Source organism: Salmo trutta, chromosome 1 (assembly GCF_901001165.1).
Source record: "Salmo trutta chromosome 1, fSalTru1.1, whole genome shotgun sequence".
Lineage (NCBI taxonomy): Eukaryota > Metazoa > Chordata > Actinopteri > Salmoniformes > Salmonidae > Salmo > Salmo trutta.
The window spans coordinates 54,223,603-54,251,491 of record NC_042957.1 but is presented as its reverse complement, the minus strand read 5'-3'; the positions used below and the strand labels follow the sequence as shown (position 1 = coordinate 54,251,491).

The 27,889-nt window shown below is 42.9% G+C and overlaps 1 protein-coding gene and 1 non-coding gene across 4 annotated transcripts in view; one reads left to right on the top strand and one right to left on the bottom strand.

Annotated features, from left to right (window-relative positions):
* The window catches only part of LOC115200473 (RNA binding protein fox-1 homolog 2), a 54,015-nt gene that overhangs the window by 13,164 nt on the left and 12,962 nt on the right, over positions 1–27,889 (bottom strand). For all 3 annotated transcript variants that reach the window (XM_029763573.1, XM_029763591.1, XM_029763583.1), the window contains exons 3-6: positions 13,391–13,588; positions 13,095–13,268; positions 12,626–12,679; positions 12,001–12,093 (exon numbers count right to left, since the gene is read on the bottom strand). In XM_029763573.1, coding sequence (XP_029619433.1) covers positions 12,001–12,093; positions 12,626–12,679; positions 13,095–13,268; positions 13,391–13,588 — 519 coding nt within the window. The remainder of the gene's footprint in view (positions 1–12,000; positions 12,094–12,625; positions 12,680–13,094; positions 13,269–13,390; positions 13,589–27,889) is intronic.
* trnal-uag (transfer RNA leucine (anticodon UAG)) lies at positions 27,147–27,228 on the top strand. Its single transcript has one exon. It is a non-coding gene; the product is annotated as a tRNA-Leu (tRNA).

Here is a 27,889-nt window from a genome sequence, read left to right as displayed (position 1 = left end):
AGAGGTAGACATGCAAATCAAACAGAGACCAGTGAGAAACACATCTGCATGGGTTAATAATAAACATTCAACCCCATCCATCCCATCCCACCCCTCAACTTAGGACACAAGCCCACAGCAGTACCAATAGAACTGGACCAAAGTAAAACTTGTTGGGGTTAACCTAAAAAGAAATCAACATCAATACATAAGGGGGAGGGGGAGAGAAAGAGGGGTGCAAAAAACATTTGTTGGACAAAATTAAGAATTTTCTAAGACAGAAATTATACGCAGCCAAATATGGGCGCATCACATGACCAAGAGTGAGACTAAAGAACCAAAAAATGTAATTCAGCCAATCAGCAAGCGTCGGATGCAGCATAGAGACCAATCAAAACAATCGCAGCACTCCCATATCAAACACATACAGAGACAGATGGGACAGGTAAGGAGTTCAGGAGAGGGATGCAGGTGAGAAAGAGAGAGATAGATAGATACAGAGCCAGTCCACATACAGAAACAGGGAAACACAAAGATGGTGTAAGGAAGAGAGAGACATCGTCTACATAAGCAACAACAAAAATCCACAATTATTTTTCAAAAACAAAAATAACAAATACCAAGGTGCGTCATTCAAAAAAAGCAATTAGATTCTGTGACCATTCTCCCAAAAATCTCACTAAGTTATATGTGTAGGGATAGAGAGACAGAGCACCAAAGGATGGAGGGAAGAGAGAGAAGAGCAATCCTCATACCCCAAAAAAGAGAGAAATCAAATAATACGAGACACTGCCAGGCATTATTACGGTGTGTCATCAAGTAAGACCAGTACACAAACTAATACACACACCATTCAATAAAGGAAAACTAAACCAAAGAGAAGTTAAAAGGACAGCAAAAGACAGACCAAAGGATCACCCAGTTAAACCCAATGTGTCTATATACAGCTGGTTAAACCCCATATCTTTTCAGAAATTAGGCTACTCTATAAAGGAATTCACAGAACAGAATGCATCTCTGTGTGCTTTAACTCCTGGTTGTTAATCCCATTACTACACTCACTACAGAGGTGAGTTATTGCTGTTATAAACTTTATTGATTGAGTATTCTCTTAAAGTGCATTCCATAAGATTCCCAGCTGCTGCTCGCAATTTGAACTTCAAAAATCCTCAAACTTTAAGAGCAGCACGATTAACGCCGCTCATCATTGTGAAGAGAAAATATGGACAGATGGATGAGCTATCTTTTCTAAACAATTACAATTTCACCTACTCCTGTAACAGATATACTTACAATGACTGCTGAATGGACATAAATCTTGTACCTTTTGTTAATGCAAAGGCATAGCCAGAAATTGGTGGGTGGGCCTGCAGATATTTGGATTGGCCAGCAGGGCCTGGCTCCCCAGTGGGTGGGCCTGTGTCCACCCCACAAATGCCTGTGCCCCTGTGTTAATCTATCGGTTTCCATGAGTGATTCTCGCTGAAGTTTCAAAATGTGAAATACATAAACATATACACTTTAGCGCAGAATACTTTCACATTTAGAACACAGAAAAACACAGAAATAGAATTAGAATACTAGAATTGACATTAATATTTTTATGACTGGATAAAGGTCAGCCATTTTGGTCAGGGAGTTGGTCAATTATGGTTTGCCAATGCTGTGGTAAGATGATGTAAAACAGGGCTGGGAAACTGGTGGCCGCAGCCCCCCTTTTTGAAGGCCCTCGGATATAATTTTTTTGTTGTTGGGGGGGGGGCGACTCAGTCGGGGTCACAACTTACTATTGCGAAGCAGAATACACAAGGCGCAATCTCAAAATGTTGTTGTGCATCAACTGTTTTCATCTTATGTCAGTCAAATTAGCCCATGTCAGCTAACATTTTTTAGATTGGTAAATTAGTCTAGCAGCCAGTTATCCAAACTTACAGTAATCAAGGCCGAATTAGAGCCCGGGGGCCCCCATTGATTTTGTTTGTCAGTCTCATAGATATTATATTAAAAACTGGAAACATCGCTCTCCACCTAACGGCAAAATGTGTAGAATTGCACGTAATTAACTCTAAAACTAAAAAATATTGCATGAAATTTGTTCTAAAACTGGAAAATCTTCTCCCCACCCCATGGCACATAAAACATTTTTTTTGCTGTAAACTAGCTCTAAAACAGCAACATTTTATCTACACCCCATGGTGCCCATCCCTGATATAAAATAATGAATTTGAAGAATTTATCTGCCCTGTATGTTTGTTATAGCTAGCAAGCCAGCCAGTTTTAGAGGAATGTTTCCATAGATCATTTTTTTAATTAACTGCCAATATGCCAACATTCCATTCGATCAATGCAGTCAATCCACAGCCATACATTGGCTGAAATCAGTTGATGATAGGATTTAGACAAGTTGGAAATACAACAAGTACTGCTATTATATCATATAATGGCACTCAACTTCCCATGAAAACATACATATATTTTAGAGGATATTTATACAGGAAATTGGTATAAACCTTTAAACTGTATTTATAAATATATCACAATATTTTAGGTTGACAATAATTTGATTACACAATTTCTGATATATCACATGCATTACTTTAATTTTCCTGCATAAGTCAAATCTGGATTATGCCTCAGCCATTAATTCCAATTAGACTGGTTTGGATTTCTCCCTGACGAATATGGCAGCCATTTTAACCCCATTCTGGAACTTTGAGGGTTTATGAAATTACCCCTCTAGTAACTGAATAGGATCTCTATGGAAAAACACACCATGTTGTAGGAAGCAATGCTGTATTCTAAGCATGTCCATAGAATTACCATTCTATGTGTAAGTGCAAGTTCAACTTGATTGGGTTGATTAATTATTGTACTATCTAATCAGCATAACTGATGGGACGTGTTTGAAAATGGTAACTGTAATTTCTGTACTACTTTCTGTGTGCCTGAAAGCAGACGAGCTACATTTTGTGCATTAGGATTTAAAACTGCAATATGTAACTTTTTGGGCGACCGGACCACATTCAAATAGAAATGCGAGTTACAGATGTGTCATTCTCAATGAAAGCAAGTCTAAGAAACGGTAGATCTGTTCCATGTGCGCTATTTCTATGCTTCCCGTTCTTAAGCTTAGTTTGAGAGTCTTTACTTTCATTTTTCTACACCAGCTTCAAACTAGAGGCCGACTGATTAATCGGCATGGCCGATTAACCTGTCAAGGTATAGGGGGCAGTATTTTCGATTTCGGATGAAAAGCGAGCCCAGAGTAAACTGCCTAATACTCGGGCCCAGAGTCAAATATTTGCATATTATTAGTAGATTTGGATAGAAAACACTCGGAAGTTTTTAAAACTGTTTGAATGATGTCTGTGAGTATAACAGAACTCATATGGCGGCAAAAACCTGAGAAAAATCGAACCAGGAAGTGGGAAATCTGATGCTTGTAGTCTTTTCAAGTCATTGCCTAACACACAGTGACCTAGGGTTCATTTTGCACTTCCTAAGGCTTCCACTAGATGTCAACAGTCTTTAGAACCTTGTTTCAGGCTTTTGCAGTGAACAGAGAGCGAACAAGAAGGCCGGGAAGTTGGTGACTCAGAAAATGACATGAGTTCATTGGCGCGTGTTCACGTGATGAGGTAGCTGTGTTCCATAACGTTTTTCAAGACATTGGAATCGTCCGGTTGGAATATTATTGAAGTTTTATGTTAAAAAGGCCCTAAAGATTGATGCTATACAACGTTTGACATGTTTCAACGAACGTAAATATAACTTTTTTGGACTTTTCGGCGTGCTTCCTACATTTGGAGTAGCTTACTGAACGCGCAAACAACGAGGTATTTGGACATAAATTATGGACTTTATCAAACAAAACAACATTTATTGTGGACCTGGGATTCCTGGAAGTGCCTTCTGATGAAGATCATCAAAGGTAAGTGAATATTTATAATGCTATTTATGATTTTAGATGACTCCAAAATGGCGGGTATCTGTATTGTATGATGCATTTTTCTGAGTGCCGTACTCAGATTATTGCAAAGTGTGCTTTCCCCGTGAAGCTTTTTTGAAATCTGTCACAGCGATTGCATTCAGGAGATGTTTATCTATAATTCTTTGAATAACAGTTTAATATTTTATCAACGTTTATGATGAGTATTTTTGTAAATGCTGATTCGACGGCAGTTTGAGGAAAAATATTTTCTGAACATCACGCGCCAATGTAAAATGGGGTTTTTGCATATAAATATGAACTTTATCGAACAAAACATACATGTATTGTGTAACATTGAGTCCTAGGAGTGTGATCTGATGAAGATCGTCAAAGGTTAGTGCTTAATGTTAGCTGTATTTATGGTTTTTGTGACCCCTCTCCTGCTTGGAAAATGGCTGTGTGGTTTTTCTTGTGTTGGCACTGTCCTAACATAATCTAACTTTATGCTTTCGCCGTAAAGCCTTTTTGAAATCGGACAATGTGGTTGGATTAAGGAGAGGTTTATCTTTAAAATGGTGTAAAATAGTTGTATGTTTGAGAACTTTGAATTATGACATTTTTGTTGTTTTGAATTTGGCGCTCTGATTTTTCACTGGCTGTTGAATAGTGTGAACAGTGGGTGGGACGGTAGCGTCCCACGTAGCCCTGAGAAGTTAATTAGGGCCGATTTCAAGTTTTCATAACAACCGGTAATGGGCCTTTTTGGAAGCCGATTACATTGCAATCCACAAGGAAACTGCGTGGCAGGCTGACCACCTGTTACGCAAGTGCAGCGCCAAAAGGATCTTGTGGCTGCAAGGAGACAAGGTAAGTTGCTAGCTAGCATTAAACTTATCTTATAAAAAAAATAATCTTCACATAATCACTAGTTGACTACACATGGTTGATGATATTACTAGGTTAACTAGCTTGTCCTGCGTTGCATATAATCAATGCGGTGCCTGTTAATTTATCATTGAATCACAGCCTACTTCAACTTCGCCAAACGGGTGATGATTTAACAAAAGCGCATTTGCGAAAAAAGAACAATCCTTTCACAAATGTACCTAACCATAAACATAAATGCCTTTCTTAAAATCAATACACAAAAATATATTTAGCTAAAAGAAATTAATGTTTGCAGGCAATATTAACTAGGGAAATTGTGTCACTTCTCTTGCGTTCAGTGCAAGCAGAGTCAGGGTATATGCAACAGTTTGGGCCGCCTGGCTCGTTGCAAACTGTGTGAAGACCATGATTAATTTGCCAGACTTTTACATAATTATGACATAACATTGAAGGTTGTGCAATGTAACAGCAATATTTAGACTTAGGGTTGCCACCCGTTCGATGAAATACGGAACGGTTCCGTATTTCACTGAAAGAGTAAACATTTGTTTTCGAAATGATAGTTGCCGCATTTAACCATACTAATGACCAAAGGCTCGTATTTCTGTGTTTATTATATTATAATTAAGTCTATGATTTGATATTTGATAGAGCAGTCTGACTGAGCGATGGTAGGCAGCAGCAGGCTCGTAAGCATTCATTCAAACAGCACTTTACTGCGTTTTGCCGGCAGCTCTTAGCAATGCTTGAAGCACAGCGCTGTTTATGACTTCAAGCCTATCAACCCTCGAGATTAGGCTGGCAATACTTAAGTGCCTATAAGAACATCCAATAGTCAAAGGTATATGAAATACAAAATGGTATAGAGAGAAATAGTCAATGCGTCATAATTCCTATAATAACTACAACCTAAAACTTCTTAACTGGGAATATTGAACCACCAGCTTTCATATGTTCTCATGTTCTGAGCAAGGAACTTAAACGTTAGCTTTTTTTACATGGCACATATTGCACTTTTACTTTCTTCTCCAACACTGTGTTTTTGCATTATTTAAACCAAATTGAACATGTTTCATTACTTATTTGAGAGTAAATAGATTTTATTTATGTATTATATTAAGTTCAAATAAAAAAAAGTGTTCATTCAGTATTGATGTAATTGTCACCATAATTTTTTTTTATATATATATATAAAATAAAAAAAATGTATAAAACAATTACAAAATTATAATAAATCGACCGATTAATTAGTACCGGCTTTTTTTGGTCCTCCAATCAGAATCAGCGTGGGAAAAAAATCATAAAATCGGTTGACCTCTACTTCAAACAGCTGAAAATACAATATTTTTCTGTTATTGAAAATATATTTCACAGCGGTTTAAATGGTACAATGACTCTCTACACTATATGTCACTTGTTTGTCACATAAACAGAAATTAGGCTAACTATTAGAATTTTAGCAACCAGGAAATGGCAAAGCGATTTCTGCATATTGCACCTTTACACAGGCCCTTCCATGAATCTGAAACCCACCCAACACTAGAGACAAAGAAAAGTTATAATGACAGATTTATTTTCCCCTTAACTAACACTGACTGAAGCAGCTGAAGGGATGATAACACAATTGAACAGGAGCTTCCCAGAGAGCCATAGGTTATTGTCATTACTGGTGATAACAATTAATTAGGAAAAATATACATACAATGAAGTATTAATCAAATGGGTTCTGGTAAGCCATGTCATTGCAAAGAGGAGGATGATTAAACTTGGACATTCCGGGGAGGTGTTAATGAGAGGAGGGGAGGGGGGGTGGATCCATTATTATTACTAGTTGGACCAGGCTGTCAATGGGCTGTGTGTCTGTGCCTTGTCACTGCTACCTTCCCTATCAATACAGGCCCCATCATAACAGGGACTTATACTCTGGATAGCTGGAAGATCAGAACAATGCTAGGCTACCATACTTCAAATTGATTTGTAATGTACAATACAAAGATGCTGTGGACATAACTAAAGCATGCAACTACTGTGCATCTTGCTCCCAGCATCTACTGCCACCGAGCTAACTGACAGATTGGAACTACCAAATTAACGGTTCCTTTAGAAATATTCAAAACAATGTGTGATTTTGCATCTATTGCCTTTTTCAAGGGAGGGGTGGGGGTCAAATCAGCGATTATGTCATTTATACACAACTTACCGTTGCCGAAGAAACAGCGTGAGGACACGCGAGTGGTTACCGTGGAGACTGACAACACACATAGAAGTCATCAGGGAAACAGAAAAAATATAATAACAAATAAATAAACCAACAAACAACCCAATAAATGAAAATCCCCCCAATGTGAAATAAAATGGGGATAATATTTGAAAGCAGTGACACAGTTTTTGAGAGAGAAAAATCATCCAAAATGAGTTTCTGCTCAATGAATGAGCGTCTTTCCATTTCTAGAGAGACAGACGGACTGGAGGGGTGCTTCTTTCAACGTATGCAAATTATAGTGGTCATAAGAGTAAGGGACACAAAAACCAGGTCGACCACTTTTGTATTAAGAGATTGGCTTAATTGCATCTGAAAATATGTCTCCCACAGTCAAGAGTGGCAGTAAAAATACTTAAGTGAAATGTAGCATAAAATGATTCTTAGTAAAAAGGCGACGTGGGCAGGATTCATATTTTGATCTGCAGAGGGGGGTAATTGTGTAAAGAAATGACTTAGGAACATTTAGTTCCGCCATGAATCACAACAAAATAACATTAGAATATATATATATATATTTTTAAAGATAAAAAGAGAGAAGGATGGGGTAAGGGACTAAAGACGAAAATATAACATGTGAAAGGACATACAATGAGAGGTATTACACACACAGGTTCACATATACAAGACAAGAGGGTGAGGACTGGGGAGTGTCACACAGGGACAGAGGACTGGGGAGTGTCACACAGGGACAGAGGACTGGGGAGTGTCACACAGGGACAGAGGACTGGGGAGTGTCACACAGGGACAGAGGACTGGGGAGTGTCACACAGGGACAGACATAACAGTGGAGAAACAAAAGAAGACAAACTTGACTGGCTTGGAGAGAATGGGAGAGTGAAGGAGAGAGAGAGAGCGAGTGAAGGAGAGAGAGAGAGAGAGAGAGCGAGTGAAGGAGAGAGAGAGATATGGAGGAGCCTGTGGTCTGGGAGAAAGAGAGGAGTGGAAAGGGAACAGTTCATTCTCCTTGTCCCCTTTTCTTTTGCCCTCCTCTCACATAAACACACACAACCACACCAATCCATTCACAAGTTCACCTCTTTCTCTCTGTCAATCATGCAAAGTATCTGAAACAAGCAACAACCATGACTAAATCCAAAGCTAAGCCCAGTTTATCACAAACAGCCCATTTAGAGCAGTAATACAGTTCTGGGGAGCAGAGTGATCACAGCCTTCTTTTGATTTGAGCCAATTCACATCTAAAGCTGAAGTAAAAGAGCTCGTGTTGAAAAGGATCCAAATCAATGCCTTTTCAATTAGGTCGACACCGAGGTGGAATGTCAGGATTAAACTGCAAGTCTGATTGGTTTTCTTGAAGAACATGACCCTTTTCTTTAAAAGACTGACAGAACTGTTTCAAATGGAGGCTGTGAGCAGTTTGCCACCTGCAGTAGTGTAGCGTACATCTATCACTGAATGAGAACGGATCAGCCATGCAGGATCAGATGAACAGTCGCAGTAAGTTAGTCCTTATCACACCCAGCTCTCTCTTTAGACAGAGACTCAGGCTCATGCAGTGGTGACATGGTTGCTCTCTGAGTGAGGAGCTCTCCTCTCTGCGTCCCTGTGTCTGATGAGATGCATGCAGACTCAAGAGCACCAGGAGACGAGACGTCGCTCGTTCTGATTACCACCACTACTGGGGTGATAGACTGCACCTTCCTATTCTACTGCATCTAATGTCTGTCTAAAACTCTGCGCCACGGAGCAATCCCTTCCCATCACACCAACACATCAACAAGAGCGGCATGCTTCACGGTGAGAGAGACACACCTACACGTTCAAAACGCTGTTACTACTACAGTGGTTCAGGGTGGGAAATGTGGTGTGACAGCACGGTGACAAGACTTAAAGGGCTTTATCCGTCAAATGTCGGGGTATCCCACAGTCAAATGTCTTAAATGTCACTTTCAAAACATCAGTTTGATGAGTTGCTTTGATGGCATATAATTGTCACTGCCTGGAAATTGATTAGGCGTCTATGGCAGGGCTCTCCAACCCTGTTCCTGGAGAGCTACCCTCCTGTAGGCTTTCACTCCAACCCTGTTCCTGGAGAGCTACCGTCCTGTAGGTTTTCACTCCAACCCTGTTCCTGGAGAGCTACCCTCCTGTAGGTTTTCACTCCAACCCTGTTCCTGGAGAGCTACCCTCCTGTAGGTTTTCACTCCAACCCTGTTCCTGGAGAGCTACCCTCCTGTAGGTTATCTAGCACACTCGATTCTAATAATTAGCTGGTTGAAAAGTTGAATCAGGTACGTCGCAACTGGGGTTGGAGCGAAAACCTACAGGAGGGTAGCTCTCCAGGAACAGGGTTGGAGTGAAAACCTACAGTAGGGTAGCTCTCCAGGAACAGGGTTGGAGTGAAAACCTACAGGACAGTATCTCTCCAGGAACAGGGTTGGAGTGAAAACCTACAGGACGGTAGCTCTCCAGGAACAGGGTTGGAGTGAAAACCTACAGGACGGTAGCTCTCCAGGAACAGGGTTGGAGCGAAAACCTACAGGAGGGTAGCTCTCCAGGAACAGGGTTGGAGTGAAAACCTACAGGAGGGTAGCTCTCCAGGAACAGGGTTGGAGAGCCCTGGTCTATGGGGTGTGATGTCAATGTCTTTAGTTAGAGTGCTTTTTGTGGAATACCCTTTGATATGAGGAGAACACAGAGAGACTGATGGAGGAGATGCATGGTGTGTGTGCAGACTTAGACACACACAGTAGTGCGGAGTGGAGACACAAACAGCAGGAAGACAAGTGAATCGGACCACTTACATGGGTACATTGGACGCGCACGGGAAACTGACTTCTTCAAAGCGCAGAGTTTTATTCCAGACAAAAAGAAGTACACTTCGATGTAATAGAATAAGCCAGTGCAGAGATCAATACTACACTCTGTGTAGAACCAACAGCCATGCACACTTAGGATTCCAAACTGACTAGCTAGGAGAACAATCGCTACAGACTCCCATGCACGGACAGACTTTAGTCAACAACATGAAATAAATGATTGAATCCAATCAACAACTATTGCCTTTTCTCGTTTTATGGATAAACAGACCTTCATAAAAGTAGTAAGGCATTTTCAACTTTGAGAAGATGTCATGCTAAACAACCAAAAGTCCACATCACTATCACCAAAAATCATCCAGTCTTAACAAAATAGCCGATCTAAAAGACATGCAAGAAATCCCAGGCTGTCCGCACTAGTGCTGCAGGGACAGCCATGTTACAACACCATAGTATTATCATGCACACACACTTCCAATAAATCCCATGCAAAAGGATAGCAAACAGAATATTCACACTCGTGATTTCAAAAACAATCTGGTAAAATACTACCATAGTATTTCTTTCAGAGTTTCCTAAGCAAAACAATGTGTTAGGAAACTGAAAGACATACCACGGTAGTATTTTAAGCAGAACAATGTGTAATCTAAGTCATCTAATCTAGTACGGGGCCATTAAAACATCTAAACATTCCCCATGTCAGAACATTGCCTCTAAGCTTAGCCAGTTTTTAATTAGTGTCTTCACATTTGTTAGAATAACGGCCAGTAAAAAATAGAAGAAATGATATTACCAAGGACAAAGCTAGGGTTGCAAACAACTTCTAGGAGAAAGAAGAATCGTCACATAGCATTGCCTCAAAGGAATGCTGGGATTTTCCTTCGGTGTTGAATGAGCGTATAAACACAGAACAACCTTTATTTGCCCTTAGTCTGTACGGCTGTTCTATCCCATGCACTAGTCAAACACAGACAAACCTGATGACAGATACTCCTGTTGACCCCATGCAGATTACAAAGGACTGGCCACAGCTTCAGAGTACAACTACTGTCACACATGCAGCAATGATAAAAGGTGAAGGAGCGAGAGAGAGAGAGAGAGAGAAAGTTCCTTACAATTAAAGTGATAACGATCATGCATGAAACAAGAAGATACTCCAAAGACAACAGAGACAGAGGTTACAGAACCACCAGGGCCAAACAAATAGGTTGTTGATCTATAGAGGTTTAACTGATGCGGGTTTTCATTGGGCTCCATCAGTATCCATTCAACTTGCTGATTGACTGAAGGTGAAATTTAGGGCCTACAGACCATTGGATGCAGGTGTCATTCAGAACCAGACGTTGGCGAGCCGACAGATGAAACCCAAGCGGGTCCAGCCATCACCATCATGCAGGACACAACTACCACAGAAAACCACAGCAAGGAGGCAGGAGCCCATGCAGAATCATGATTGGCTAAGAACCTGGCTTAAAATAGATCTGCTCCAGAGATGGGTAGGATATCACTGGCACGCAAACGGACAATATTTCAAAGAAAAACATGCATCTTCTCAGCTTCTCCCCAACCCTGAAACAGTCACATACGAGCCAAAGCCTCATTTAAAGAAATGATAGTGAAAGGAGGGAGTTTAATATGAAGTATATGGCGTAGTTATTTTACAGATGGAGAGGAGAGCACTGTGCTGCATGCTGGAGGCCAGGAGACATAAGCTTGTCACTACCACTTTGCAGCACGAGGGGAAAAAAGGAACATTCTAGACTAGGAACTAAGATATGATCAACCTGGCTACAAATCGGCCATGCATCATCGTCTCATCCCGTTCTCCTAATGTCCCGCGGTTCCAGCAACAGAGAAAGATGATTTAGATTGTATTTTGAAATCAAAGCAGTGGAAGCTATAATAAGAAATGGTGCAAGACAGAACCGAGACCTAAACGATTTAGAAAGCGAAAACTTCCCAGCATGCCTTGAGGTGTCAACTCTCCCCCCGCCCCAAATTAACCAGGAAACGAGAAACGCCCCCCAAAAAAGGCAGCAACCCATCTGGGGGGGTACCAGCGGAGACCACATCAGAGCATGTCAGTGGAAAAGGATGGCAGCTAGCGGAATCAGTGTACAGGCAGAGGAACGATGGGAGGAGGAGGAGATGGGTTAAATTACCTCTATCTTGCGACCTTCCACTAGCGTGCCGTGAAGCCTTTCCCGGGCTTTCTCCGCGTCGGCGCTGGTCTCAAACGTGACAAAGCCAAAGCCCTGGGGTAGACAGACAGAGGGGAAAGAGGAGCACCACAAAGACAGCGTAAGGAGAGGGGTGGAAGAAACATACCAGTGGTTCTATACAAAATCAAAACCCTTTGATTTAGCTACTTTTACTCATTTCATTACACATTTACTGAACAGGTACACAATCCTTACAATCACTGGTTTATACTGTTTGTTCTAGAACTGATACGGTGGTTACTGATTAGTGAAGGGTTGGGCAAATGGAATGTCGAAATTCAACAGAGGGCCGCACAGATTTTCTAGGGACCGATTTGCTTTTCAAAATCTATTTGCAGTTATTAGAAAATATATAGGTCCATTATAATTTTGACTTACTTTCAAATGTTCAATAGTGGCCTGGAGTGTTTTTTTTTACCCATAATACTACCCTGTTGTTTCTACTATCAGTGCAGGTCAGTAGGACACAGTGCAGTGTGGAAAATGTAGCATTGAGACACAGTGAACTTTTTCATCATAACGTCCACAGCGGTGGGACTGAGGACATGTTCACCATCTCACTCACCTTTGAGCCCCTCTCATTGAAAATGATCTCAACATCAATAATCTTCCCAAATTGCTGAAAATAAACAAAACACAAGAAATTAGGATACAAACAAAAACTCAACTTGCATCATGTACTCTGTGTAATTAAATTACAATCAGGGGTGAACTACACCTGCAGCTCACTAGGAGGCAGTATTGTACCAAAATAAATTCAATCAAATTGCACCTACCTTCTATTGTCTATTTTTCTATCCCTTTGTTACTACATGCCTTCCTTTCCTCACTCGTTCACTAACTACCTCTCTGTGGCTCTCATGGCCCTGTGATAGAGCAAATCAAAGGACATGAGTGTTCCTCCCTTTGTGACTGTCTGGCCCTTTGTTCTTCTCAACACCCACTCTGACACCAACCATCAATTAAACAACAGGAGGGTTAAAGTGATTTACTCCTCATCTCAAAGTGCAGCAAGGAAGTTCCCAGATTCTTACCCCAAACATCTGCCTGAGGTCAGGGTCTCGGAAGCGGAAGGGGATGTTGGAGACGTGAAGTCGTTTTGGGGTTCCTTTGGCCTCTGCGGAGTCAGCCCCGGATAGTCCTCCTGCTAATTCTACTGCCACACACTGCCCCACTCCATCTACCTGACCTGGGGACACTTCTGTCTGCTGGGGGAGAGAGAGAGTGGAGGGAAAGCGAGAGGCTGATAAATGGAATGAACCCGAGTAGTCTTGAGCATTGTCGGGACAAATGCAGTGAGCCTAACAACAAAACCAACCATAGCACTCACCGGGGTGGGTAAGATGTTGGAAGTGGTGGCTGAGCCATTTGTTCCGGCCCCTGAATCCGAAGGCCCCTGCCCACCAGCACCAAACAAAGCACCGACAAACTCTGTCCCCAGGCCGTTCTGCGGAGGGGGTGGTGGAGGGAACGCTGAGAAGGGCGGGGGCACCAGCCCCTCCTGGCCCCCCGTTGAATCTTGAGAACCCTGACAGAGAGGAGAAGACAGGGTTAATACTGGTAGGCATTACTGTACCGTGCAGATGGAGGGCCGGGAGAGAGACTAGAACGAAGGTTAAAAACAGCTTAAATTTCACCCTCCCTCCTACCCTCTCGCTCCATATCTCTGACAGCAGAGCGTTTCAGTCAGCCTACCATGAAATATTCACTGCAACCACATCTATTATTGACAGTCACAAAATCTGATACACACACATTGCTACACAAGCCTGCTCACTATCCATGTACACGCATATCCAGAGAATATTTACAACAATGACTACCTGTTATACCCTGTGAACAGATACGGTTATCCTATTTAGGTACACTTGATATGAATTCATATAACCAGTTGAGTTGGGAGACGGCTCCAGGCCATTGCCACAGCACTGTTACTATGCTGTCTTCATGATAAGCACGGTAATGGATTGTAGCGCCGGCCGGTCACCATTTAAAAAAAGGTGTCAGTTATGTGTTGTGGTATGGTGACACTGTGATATAGCACTCTTCAGTCACACACTCAAGGACATCCTGTAATAACTTCAAAAACACCCCAACTGTGCTCAGAAAGAGCAAAGCCTGTAGGGAGGGAGGAATGGGGGGGGCGCCATTTTGTTTCAGGCCATGAAACTGCTTCGTGGCCTTCCAGGCGTGATGACAGCATCCAATACCATTAAAACGGGCCAGTCAGTCAGTCAGTCGGCCAGCCAGCCAGGCCTGGGCGAGGCGACACCCAGGCTCCAGACAGCCTTTTTAATTACCAGGGAAACTAAGTTGCGGTGCAGTAAAGCAAATGAGGATTCACTAATCCCAGAGACTGCAGACTTCTCATCTTGAAACGACAGTGGAAAGAACCGTCCCGGCTACTGTTAAATCCCCTCTACTTGATAAGGAGGACTGAGCTCTCGGTTCTGTGCCTCCAAGATAACGAGTTCAACAAAAGTAGGTTTAATTCAGAACAGGGTGGAAAAACTGTTCTACTGCTATATTCCACCAGCCTCTCCTTATGTATTCTGGTCCATATGAATCGCTTATGAGACTGACTGCATACTGCATTCATTGCAATGGCATTAACTTAATAATAACAATAGCACATAAGTCCTGCATAAAACGGGGAGGATGATTAAATGAAGCAGGATTCCAAAGAGGTTAAATGGACTCCTTCCTCCTGCAAAGACATAAACATGTAGAAGTCTGGAACCAGGAAGTAAAGGGTGCTTCTCATCATCTGAGTCACAGTGACCAAATCCAAATCTGTGTTGGAGGCTCAGAGGATGGGGGAGGGGTGGAAGTGTAGTGGGTGTTTCTAACAGTACAGTATCTCGATCATGTGAGTACTGGAATGGATATTTAGGCTAGTCACCGGTATCCACTGATGGATGGACAAAGCTAAATAGTAGAGAGAAGGTACTGGCTGAGGGCTGGTAGCACTCAACCCATTGGTCAACGGGACATTCCTGCCACACTCACTGAGAGGTAACAGTAACACTGCCCTAAATGGCAGTATCTCACACACAGAGCAGGAGAGGAGGGAGGGAGAGAGAGAGAGGAGGGAGAGAGAGAGAGAGAGAGAGAGAGAGGGGGAGAGAGAGAGAGAGAGGAGGGAGAGAGAGGGGGAGAGAGAGAGAGAGAGAGAGAGAGAGAGAGGAGGGAGAGAGAGAGAGGAGGGAGAGAGAGAGAGAGAGAGAGAGAGAGAGAGAGAGAGAGAGAGGAGGGAGAGAGAGGGGGAGAGAGAGAGAGAGAGAGAGAGAGAGAGAGAGAGAGAGAGGAGGGAGAGAGAGGGGGGGAGAGAGAGAGAGAGAGAGAGAGAGAGAGAGAGGAGAGAGAGAGGAGGGGAGAGAGAGAGAGAGGAGGGAGAGAGAGAGAGAGGAGGGAGAGAGAGAGAGAGAGGAGGAGAGGAGGGGGAGAGAGAGAGGGGGGAGAGAGAGGAGGGAGAGAGAGGGAGAGAGAGAGGAGAGAGAGAGAGAGAGGAGGGAGAGAGAGAGAGAGGAGGGAGAGAGAGAGAGGCTATTATAAAAGGGAGTCATGCTGTGTTGCAAAAAGGAAAGAATGAAATCATGTGGAAAAACATTGTATTAAAAACGGAAACTGAATGATCAAATTGTTTACACATTTCAAGAGACGGGGGGGTTGTACAGTCAAATTCTATAATATTTCACAAATATGTATATTTGTATACAATATCATATATATCATAACTCACTAGTAAGCCACTAGGTGATGTTTAAAGGCAATGCAGGAATTCATATAAAATAGTCTAAGCATAACAAATCTCATTTGACCACAAGGTATCCTTTCAAAATAACTTCAGTTTTACTGCTCTGCATGAACGTATAACACAATATTAAATGCACCATCTGAATTACGATAGGCTAAACTCTGCATCCCTCTTTCTCTACACACTCGACAGCGGTAGTACAGAAGTGTTACCTGAGACACCATAGGTTTTTCCATACACCAAGAGGACCGTGGGGAGAGAGAGGGCTTGCAATGTGGGTCAAAATATTCAGCGAACGTTGCGAGAGTGCATGTGTTAAAATGTGTGCAGTGACTGCAGCGTAATGAAATAATTTGAATTCAATTGCACAGTACAGTAGACAGTCAGTGAAGAGCGTTAGTAGACTACATTAATCTCTTTAACCAGCTAGTTACTCTAATCCTAATCCGTGTATCATGAATGAACAACTGAATGACCACTACTAATCTATAGCCTACTGTGACGCATTGCTTTGCATTAACTATGCCGCCTCTCCCCCCTCTCTCTCCAATGCAGTAGTACGCTCCTCTTCCCTTTTCTGCAGCTGGAGAAATAGATATGCTTTTCCTCTCCTTCTTTCTCCCTCCTCGCTTGATGAAATCCAGACGAGGGTTTCTACCGCCACCCCGCCTCCCCCAAGTCAGTCAAAGCCACCGCCGCTATGAAACGTGACCCACGGATCCCAAGAGCCAGTCAAGCATAGCGCTGTAGCCGCCTCCCATCTCCATGTAAGGGCGCCTATGTACTGAAACCCTGTCACTCCTTCAGGGTTGTCAACCAATGAAAATCACGACACATAATATACAGCCTATCCCTCCGCGGTACATTAACAGCTAATTGGCTTAAACCCTACAGGCACCACAAGTAAAATAACACATGGCAATTCATTTAAGGCTAACAGAGGACTCTTAACAAAAGAGTTGGTCAGTTTCTAAAGGTCTGGTGGTAGTACAGGCTACTGTATTCACTGACTCAGTCAATATTACAGAAACGCATCAAAGAGATCAGAGGATGTTGTTGGCCATGAAGGAAGGGACCATGCAAGGCCAGTTGGATGTTCAGCCGTACCACACTGATTCTGAAAGCCTGGCTGGACCCGTCTCACAGGACACCTTTAAAAAGACTTCCCTCAGCAGCCTCCCCATTAAATACTCCTACAGACGGCCCAACGTGAGCCACGTCTACTAGGGCACCAACACCACGGTGGCCATACACGGTCCCAAAACTCTGAAAGATGTCTGGTATGGTGGAGGAGCTAACCTCCTCCCTGACACTTAACCTTTTCCAAGTTCCCTGACATGACCCTCCTAATCCTTCAGTCTCTCTATAAAACGCTGCTCTATGCAGCTAATTGCAGAGGGAAACAACCCAGCACCCTAAGACCTGCTGTAGGGGTACGAATCAGTGTATTTGGGAGGATTAACATCCATGCCCAATCGCTGTTAAAGTTTCCTCACAATATTTGATTGAGTCAGCCACCAACACTAGTGAGGATTGCTTCTCTTTCAGCCCAGAGAAGAAGACAAGAGAATAAACGTTGCTGCGCCATGTGTCCATTGAACTGAACCAGCTCCGTCAGCCGATAGTGGGGGAAGGGGCTTAAGGAGCCTCTGAGACTCAACACTGCACTGCAGCAGAACTGGCCATTGTTTCTGTCAGTCACAATAGTGCATGTGTGCAAATTAACAGACTTGCTGTGCTGTCTATTCAAAGCTCAATGCTTTTCTGCACGTCCCTTGAGCCAGCTGGATTGTCAGTACTGCAGGTTTAGATGGGCAGTGAGGAGCAGCAGTAAGCCTGTAGTGGAGACAGATGTCTCAGAGTGCATTAGTGCTGTAATACTGTCTGCCAGTTCTGCAGCAGTTTGGTTGGTGCAAATGTGAAGCAGCAGGTAAGTCTCTTACCCCTGGGGGCGAACACTTGGGCGGGGCTCCGCAAAATACTTTCAAAACCCTGCCATCCCTCTCTAAACCAAGCAGGGTGGCTGCAGTAATGGAGATGAAGCAGCAAAATACACCACAATCATGCCATTTCTCAGAACCCGGCATTTATACGGTTGGTTGTGGTGTTTGCACTTTGCTTGGTTGTTTAATAGCAAAGCTGTAAGTTAAATTGATGGGGGAGCAAACAGCATTTATAACCCAAATGCACTCACACGCATAAACTTTAAATCTGGGTTATAATGAAGAAATGTCAACTAAAAGAAAGCATTTTCTTAACCTCACTTCTCTCTGATCGCATGGGACAGTGGATGATCGGTGACACCTTTAAAATCCATTCACACTTGAACCCCTCCCCATTCAGCTGCCCGTGCCCTTTGAGGAGAAAAACATGTTTAGGTAACAGCTGCTGATGCCTGAGGGAAGAGAAACAGCAGAGAAATGGGAGAGGGAGGAGGGTTGAGCTCCAAGTCACACAGCCCTAGAAATACATGTGCTGGAGTTAAAAGCACTTGGGGAGATTCCTGCTGCTAACTGTCCAATCAGCACCCAGAGCACAGAACCTCACAGCACCCCATCCAGACCATCCAGTATTGTGGCGGGAGGAAAGGGGAGGCTGGGTTGTACCAACAGAGAAGGATTGAGGGGTAAGACTCACAACTGTTTCTTGGCACCTGTCTCTTTCACTCAGAGGCGGGGGGGGGGGGGTTAAACAGCAAAGACAGCTGGGAAGACAAAGAATTGCTGTAGCACCCCCTTCTCATTCCAACAGCCCACCGCACCCCCTGGACTATCATGATGTTCTGTACAGTCAGCATGGCCGCAACGTGCGACATACACACAGCTCAACACTGCTAATTTACAGAGACATTTGCAGAAGCCTGGACCTCCTTGAGGGCCCTGAAGCACAGACAGGACCACAGAACATGTTGGGGCAGCAGGCTCATTAGAACATGTACACAGTTAACCCCTCTTGCTGCCAGTAACACATCTACATATTTAAATGATAAAAAAACAAGTTACGTTACATAAGTCGTTACACAATACTAGTCACAAAACACTGAGCGTTCCTCAATGTCTAGGCTATGTGCATGTATTTGTGGTAAGAGAGAAACAACAGTATAACTCATGTAGTAATCTGAGGCCTTGCCTTATGTAACGTATCAAAACTAGCTAAGTCCAATCAACTGCATATTTTTCCAAAACGTGTAGAAAAGAGCAAAGTATTTTGTTGTTTAGATGTTCCAGGTCTAAACCTGCTATACTGGATAGGAGCGTACAGAAGACTGGCTATGACATGAACTCACCGGCAACACCGCAGGATAGTACAGCCCCATCATTGTCTGCACGGGAAGGAAGAGTCTCTCTCTTTCTATTCCGCTCTGAATGTGGTCTGTTACCATCCGCCGGGAAGCACCTTCTGTCCACGTCTCTCACAGATTCAAATTCTCCCTCGCTCTCCGCCAGTGTTCCCCCTTCCCTTAGCACCACGCAAGCCTTGTGTCCTTGTCACTCTCCCCCTCTTCTCTGTTTGCCCCTTGTCAGTTCTCTCCTCTGACAGCGCGAGTCTCTTCTCTTCTTCCTCTGACGTGTGTCACTTCTCACTCACACTACCTCTCCTGCTCTGCTCGGTCATGGCTTCTGCACGTTCCATCCCCCTTCAAACTTTCCCTCTCTGTGAGCCTGGCTGGGTCCCTCCTCTCCATCAGTCTCTCCATCCCCTCCCCTCTCCTCTCTGGCTAGGTACTGACAGGTTAGGAAGGAAGGAGCTGCTGTTTGGCAGCCCTGAGTAGAAGACGCTCCGTTTCACACTGTAACGCTACCCACTGCATTGCAGTTTTTTTTAATCATTTATTTATTGGATGGCAGCTTGTCAACCCCATGTTAGGCTGGCAGGCAGGCAGCTCCCCCTCACCTCCCCATGTTCATTACCCAGAGAGGAAACAGCTTCAAACTGCTACGGCCCAATTCTACACCTTCACAACATGTATATTTATTACTCTGCATTGCGCTTTTTCATTTCCTAAACTACAGGACTGTTGGGGTTCGATGGGAGAGCAGTTCCCCTGCACTTCTTGTTTTCTCTCCTCTTTTCTGCCCTGCCTGCAAAACGTCTATGCCAGTATGCAGACATCTGCTGAGGCTGGCTACTACAGAGGGGAGAGCGAGAGGGAGGGAGGGAGAGAGGGACCAAAAGAGGTGATGGGAAAGGGGTAAGCGAGAGACTGAGAGAGGCAGTGGATGCGAGCGAGAGATAACGGGATAGAGATAAAAGGATAAAGGGATGGGGAAAGAGCGAGGGATGACAGGATTAGGGTGTAAGTGAGGAGGATGAGAGGATGAATGGGGGATGATCTAAGGATTAACTACACAGACTGAACACACTGATAAACACACAGATGCACAGCCATATTTATTGTGCACCCTGGCAGGCACACAAACACACACACGCTTTCAAACAAAGGGCTATTTCCATCACACTCTCTCTCACACACATACATTCAAACAATGCCCTTCCCCCACAAACACAGATCATCATAAGGACATGCATATAGGGATGCACTGATATGGGCATTCTGGGCTGATGCAATAGTCCTAATCAATATTTTCTTGTCCATGATGGATTATATACCGATATGGCAATATTAATCTGAAGGCCAATGCATGCATCCTTACATACCAACAAACAATACATAGCTCTACTAATTAGGTAGATTGAATTTATTAGATTATTAAAAGTAGTAGGCTGGTCCAGTCGGAGAGTTATAATACCTCAAGATAAGCTGTAGACCACACTATTTACCAGCTGTCTATTTACTACCACAAACCAATGCTGGCACTAAGACTGCACTCAACAAACTGTATAAGGCCATAAGCAAATAATACTCATCCAGAGGCAGCGCTCCTAGCGGCCGGTGATTTTAATGCAGGAACACTGAAATCAGTCTTCTGCAATTTGTACCAGCATTTAACCTGTGCAACTAGAGGCGAACAAAAACTCTAGATCACCTTTACTCCCACACAGAGATGCATAACAAAGCTCCCCCTCCATTTGGCAAATCTGACCATAACTCTATCCCCCTGATTCCTGTTTACAAGCAAAAACTCAAATAGGAAGTAGCAGTGACGCCCTCAATACGGAAGCAGTCCAATGAAGCGGATGCTGAACTACAGGACTGTTTTACTAGTCAGACTGGAATATATTCCGGGACTCATCTGATGGCATTGAAGAGTATACCACATCAGTCACTGGCTTCATTAATAAATTCATCGATGACGTTGTCCCCACAGTAACCGTACGTACATATCCCAACCAGAAGCAATGGATTATAGGCAACATCTGCACTGAGCTAAAGGCTACAGCTGATGCTTTCAAAGAGCGGGACACTAACCCAGACACATAAGAAATCCCACTACGCCCTCCGACAAACCATCAAACAGGCAAAAGCGTCAATACAGGACTAAGATCGAATCCTACTACACTGGCTCTGATGCTCGTCGGATGTGGCAGGGCTTGCAAACTATCACGGATTACAAAGGGAAACCCAGCCGCGAGCTGCCCAATGAAGTGAGCCTACCAGACAAGCTAAATGCCTTCTATGAACTGAACCATGCCTGAGAGCACCAGCTGATCCGGACAACTGTGTGATCACGCTCTCAGTAGCAGATGTGAGTAAGACGTTTAAACAGGTTAACATTCACAAGGCTGCAAAGCTAGACGGATTACCAGGACGCACACATGCGCTGACCAGCTGGCAAGTGTCTTCACTGACATTTTCAACCTATCCCTGACTTGGTCTGTAATACCAACTTGTTTCAAGCAGACCTCCATAGTACAGGTCGACCGATTAATTGGAATGGCCGATTAAACAGGGCCGATTTCAAGTTTTCATAACAAACGGTAATCGGCATTTTTGGACACCGATCATGGCCGATTACATTGCACTCCACGAGGAGACTGCGTGGCAGGCTGACTACCTGTTATGCGAGTGCAGCAAGGAGCCAAGGTAAGGTGCTAGCTAGCATTAAACATATCTTATAAAAAACAATCAATCTTAACTTCTCTAGGGCCAGTGGGACGATTTCGTCCCACCTACGTAAGAGCCAGTGGAATCCCGTGGCGCGTTATTCAAATACCTTAGAAATGCTATTACTTCAATTTCTCAAACATATGACTATTTTACACCATTTTAAAGACAAGACTCTCGTTAATCTAACCACACTGTCCGATTTCAAAAAGGCTTTACAACGAAAGCAAAACATTAGATTATGTCAGCAGAGTACCCAGCCAGAAATAATCAGACACCCATTTTTCAAGCTAGCATATAATGTCACATAAACCCAAAACACAGCTAAATGCAGCACTAACCTTTGATGATCTTCATCAGATGACAACCCTAGGACATTCTGTTATACAATACATGCATGTTTTGTTCAATCAAGTTCATATTTATATCAAAAACCAGCTTTTTACATTAGCATGTGACGTTCAGAACTAGCATACCCCCCGCAAACTTCCGGTGAATTTACAAAAAATGTACTAAATTACTCACAATAAACGTTCACAAAAAGCATAACAATTATTTTAAGAATTATAGATACAGAACTCCTCTATGCACTCGATATGTCCGATTTTAAAATAGCTTTTCGGTGAAAGCACATTTGCAATATTCTAAGTATTAGTATTAATATTCTAAGTATTGCAATATTCTAATATTCTAAGCCCGGCATCACAGGGCTAGCTATTTAGACACCCAGCAAGTTTAGCACTCACCAAAGTCAGATTTACTATAAGAAAAATGTTATTACCTTTGCTGTTCTTCGTCAGAATGCACTCCCAGGACTTCTACTTCAATAACAAATGTTGGTTTGGTCCCAAATAATCCATAGTTATATCCAAATAGTGCCGTTTTGTTCGTGCGTTCAAGACACTATCCGAAAGGGTAAATAAGGGTTACGCGCCCGACGCGTTTCGTGACAAAAAATTTCTAAATATTCCATTACCGTACTTCGAAGCATGTCAACCGCTGTTTAAAATCAATTTTTATGACATTTTTCTCGTAAAAAAGCGATAATATTCCGACCGGGAAAGCGTGTTTACGTTCAAAGAGAGAGAAAGTAAAAGCATGGGATCCCCTCGTGCACGAGCCTCAGTCTGATGGCCCTCTGATCGACCACCATCCAAACTCGCTAAAGTTTTTCAGCCAGCGGCAGGAATTACATCATTCAGCTTTTTCCCGGGTTCTGAGAGCCTATGGGAGCCGTAGGAAGTGTCACGTTACAGCAAAAATCCTACATTTTCTTTAAACAGAGCCAAGAAGCCCAAGGAATGGTCAGAGAGGGTACTTCCTATTTGGAATCTTCTCAGGTTTTTGCCTGCCATATGAGTTCTGTTATACTCACAGACACCATTCAAACAGTTTTAGAAACTTTAGGGTGTTTTCTATCCAAAGCCAATAAGTATATGCATATTCTAGTTTCTGGGCAGTAGTAATAACCAGATTAAATCGGGTACGTTTTTTATCCGGCCGTGTAAATACTGCCCCCTAGCCCTAACAGGTTAACATAATCACTAGTTAACTACACATGGTTGATGATATTACTAGTTTATCTAGCTTGTCCTGCGTTGCATATAATTGATGCGGTGCCTGTTAATTTATCATCGAATCACAGCCTACTTCGCCAAACGGGTGATTTAACAAGCACATTCGCGAAAAAAGCACTGTCGTTGCACCAATGTGTACCTAACCATAACATCAACGCCTTTCTTAAAATCAATACACAAGTATATATTTTTAAACCTGCATATTTAGTTAATATTGCCTGCTAACATGAATTTCTTTTAACTAGGGAAATTGTGTCACTTCTCTTGCGTTCTGTGTAACAGAGTCAGGGTATATGCAGCAGTTTGGGCCGCCTGGCTCGTTGTGAACTGTGTGAAGACGATTTCTTCCTAACAAAGACAGCCAACTTCGTCAAACGGGGGATGATTTAACAAAAGCGCATTTGCGAAAAAAGCACAATCGGTGCACGAATGTACCTAGCCATAAACATCAATGCCTCTCTTAAAATCAATACACAGAAGTATATATTTTTAAACCTGCATATTTAGTTAAAATAAATTTATGTTAGCAGGCAATATTAAACTTGGGAAATAGTGTCACTACTCTTGCGTTCATTGCACGCAGTCAGGGTATATGCAACAGTTTGGGCCGCCTCGTTGCGAACTAATTTGCCAGAATTTTACGTAATTATGACATAACATTGAACGTTGTGCAATGTAACAGCAATATTTAGAATTATGGATGCCACCTGTTAGATAAAATACAGAACGGTTCCGTATTTCACTGAAAGAATAAACGTTTTGTTTTCGAAATGATAGTTTCCGGATTTGGCCATATTAATGACCGAAGGCTCGTATTTCTGTGTGTTATTATATTATAATTAAGTCTATGATTTGATAGAGCAGTCTGACTGAGCGGTGGTAGGTAGCAGCAGGCTCGTAAGCATTCATTCAAACAGCACTTTCCTGCGTTTGCCAGCAGCTCTTTGCAATGCTTTAAGCATTGCACTGTTTATGACTTCAAGCCTATCAACTCCCGAGATTAGGCTGGCAATACTAAAGTACCTATTAGAACATCCAATAGTCAAAGGTATATGAAATACAAATGGTAGAGAGAGAAATAGTCCTATAATAACTATAACCTAAAATTTCTTACCTGGGAATATTGAAGACTCATGTTAAAAGGAACCACCAGCTTTCATATGTTCTGAGCAAGGAATTTAAACGTTAGCTTTTTTTACATGGCACATATTGCACTTTTACTTTCTTCTTTGCATTATTTAAACCAAATTGAACATGTTTCATTATTTATTTGAGACTAAATAGATTTTATTGATGTATTATATTAAGTTAAAATAAAAGTGTTCATTGTTCATTCAGTATTGTTGTAATTGTCATTATTACAAATATATAAAATCGGACGATTAATCGGTATCGGCGTTGAAAAATCATAATCGGCCGACCTCTACTCCATAGTCCCTGTGTCCAAGAATGTCAAGGTAACCTGTCTAAATGACTATCGCCTCGTAGCACTCACATCTGTAGCCATGAAATGGTTTGAAAGGCTGGTCATGGCTCACATCAACACCATGATCCCAGACACCCTGAACCCACTCCAATTCACATACCACTCTGACGGGATCCGCAGATAATGCAATCTCTATTGCACTAGACACTGCCCTTTTCCATTTGGACAAAAGACAAATCTACATGAGAATAATGTTTATTGACTATAGCTCAGTGTTCAACACTGTAGTACCCTCCAAGCTCATCACTAAGCTAAGGACCCTGGATATCCTGACGGACCACCCCCAGTTGGTGAGCGCAGGCAACACATCCACCATGCTGACCCTTAACACGGGGGCCCCTCAGGGGTGCGTGCTTAGTTCCCTCCTGTATTCCCTATTCACCCACAACTGCGTGGCTGTGCACGACTTCAACACAATCAATAAGTTTCACGACGACACGATGGTGGTAGGCCTGATCACAGACGACGATGAAACAGCCTATAATGAGTGTGATTCCAGGACAACAACCTCTCTAGGGTAGGGGGAAGTATTTTGACGTCCGGATAAAAGGCGTGCCCGTAGTAAACTGCATATTATTAGTAGATTTGGATAGAAAACACTCTGACGTTTCTAAAACTGTTTGAATGATGTCTGTGAGTATAACAGAACTCATATGGCAGGCAAAAACCTGAGAAAAATCCAACCAGGAAGTGTGGAAATCTGAGGTTTGTAGTTTTTCAAGTGATTGCCTATACAGTGACTTAGGGTTCATTTTGCACTTCCCAAGGCTTCCACTAGATGTCAACAGTCTTTAGAATGTTGTTTCATGCTTCTACTGTGACTGGGGCGAGAATAAGAGCTGACTCAACAAGTGGACTGCCTGAGGCCAATGAGTTGTTTACTGCGCGGTCACACAGGCGCGCCGTTCCTTCTTTTTCCTCTGTAATGAATATGCTATTGTCCGGTTGGAATATTATCGAAGATTTATGATTAAAAAAAGACCCTAAGGATTGATTGTAAACATCGTTTGACATGTTTCTACAAACGGTAATGGAACTTTTTGACTTTTCGTCTAGGGTTTTGCGCTCGCGCATTGTGCCTTTGGAATAGTGATCTGAACGTGCGAACAAAACGGAGGTATTTGGACAGAAATATGGAGTTTATCGAACAAAACAAACATTTCTTGTGGAAGTGGGAGTCCTGGGAGTGCATTCCGATGAAGATCAGCAAAGGTAAGTGAAGATTTATAATACTATTTCTGAGTTTTGTTGACTCCAGAACTTGGCGGGTAACTGTATAGCTTGCTTTGATGGCTGAGCTCTGTTCTCAGAATATTGAACAATGTGCTTTCTCCATAAAGCTATTTTGAAATCTGACACAGCGGTTGCAATAAGGAGAAGTGTATCTATAATTCTTTCAATAACTGTTGTAAATTTTCTCAACGTTTATGATGAGTATTTTTGGAAATTGATGTGCTCATTCACCGGACGTTTTGGAGGCAAAACATTTTCAGCAAGACAAAGGAGCTGATAGTGGACTACAGGATACGGAGGGCCGAGCACGCCCCCATTCACATCGACTGGGCTGTAGTGGAGCGGGTCGAAAGCTTTCAGTTCCTTGGTGTCCACATCACTAAGGATCTATCATGGTCCAAACACAACAACACAGTCTTGAAGAGGGCACACCAACACCTCTTCACCCTCATGAGGCTGAAAAGATTTTGAATGGGCCCTCAGATCCTCAAAAAGTTCTACAGCTGCACCATTGAGAGCATCTTAACTGCCTACATCATCGTTTGGTACGGCAACTGCTCGGCCTCCGACCGCAAAGCGCTACAGAGGGTAGTGCGTACGGCCCAGTACGTCACCGGGTCCAAGCTCCCTGCCATCCAGGACCTCTATACCAGAAGGTGTCAGACCTACCGTTGCATCAAGTCTGGAACCAACAGCACCCTGAAAAGCTACTACCCCCAAGCCATAAGACTGCTAAATAGTTAGGTAAATAGTTAACCAAACAGCTACCCGGACTATCTGCATCGACCCTTTTTGCACTAACCTTTTGACTCATCACGTACGCTGCTGCTACTGTTTACCATCTGTCGCCTTATTCATAGTTATATCTACATATCTACCTCAATTACCTCGTACCCCTGCACATCAACTCAGTACTGGCACCCGTGGTATAGAACCAAGTGATCGTTACTCATTTTGTATCTATTATTACGTGTTTTACTTTTCTTTTATTTCTCAATTGTCTTTCTCTGTATTGTTATTAAACTGGGTAGCGTGGCCGAGTGGTCTAAGGCGCTGGATTTAGGCTCCAGTCTCTCTGGAGGTGTGGGTTTGAATCCCACCTCTGCCAACGTTGATGTTATCTTTGGGCGGAAGGTAGCCTAGTGGTTAGAGCGTTGGGCCAGTAACCGAAAGGTTTCTAGATCCAATCCCCGAGCTGACAAAGTAAAAATCTGTCATTGTAAATAACAATTTGTTCTTAACTGGGTTTAAGGTTAAATTAAAAAAAAAAAAAAAAATTAAAGGGCCTGTTAGTCCACACATGTTGTTTACGAAGCAAAAATACATACATACAAATTAAAAGGATAAAGCCAGAAGGCTTATTTCCATTGTGGTCCTCAGGTATGGATGTGATTTTGCTGCAGCAAATGCACAACACACTACTGCACAACACACTACTGACCCCACAGTCAAACGTATTCGCTTCTATATCATCAGAGGCAGATACAGCACTATGTGGTCACTGTATACTAAAGTCTTCGAAAGCCAAGTTAATAAACAGATCACTGACCATTTCGAATCCCACCGTACCTTCTCTGCTATGCAATCCGGTTTCCGAGCTGGTCACGGGTGCACCTTAGCCACGCTCAAGGTACTAAACAATATCATAACCGCCATCGATAAAAGACATTACTGTGCAGCAGTCTTCATCGACCTGGCCAAGGCTTTCGACTCTGTCAATCACTGTATTCTTATCGGCAGACTCAACAGCCTTGGTTTCTCAAATGACT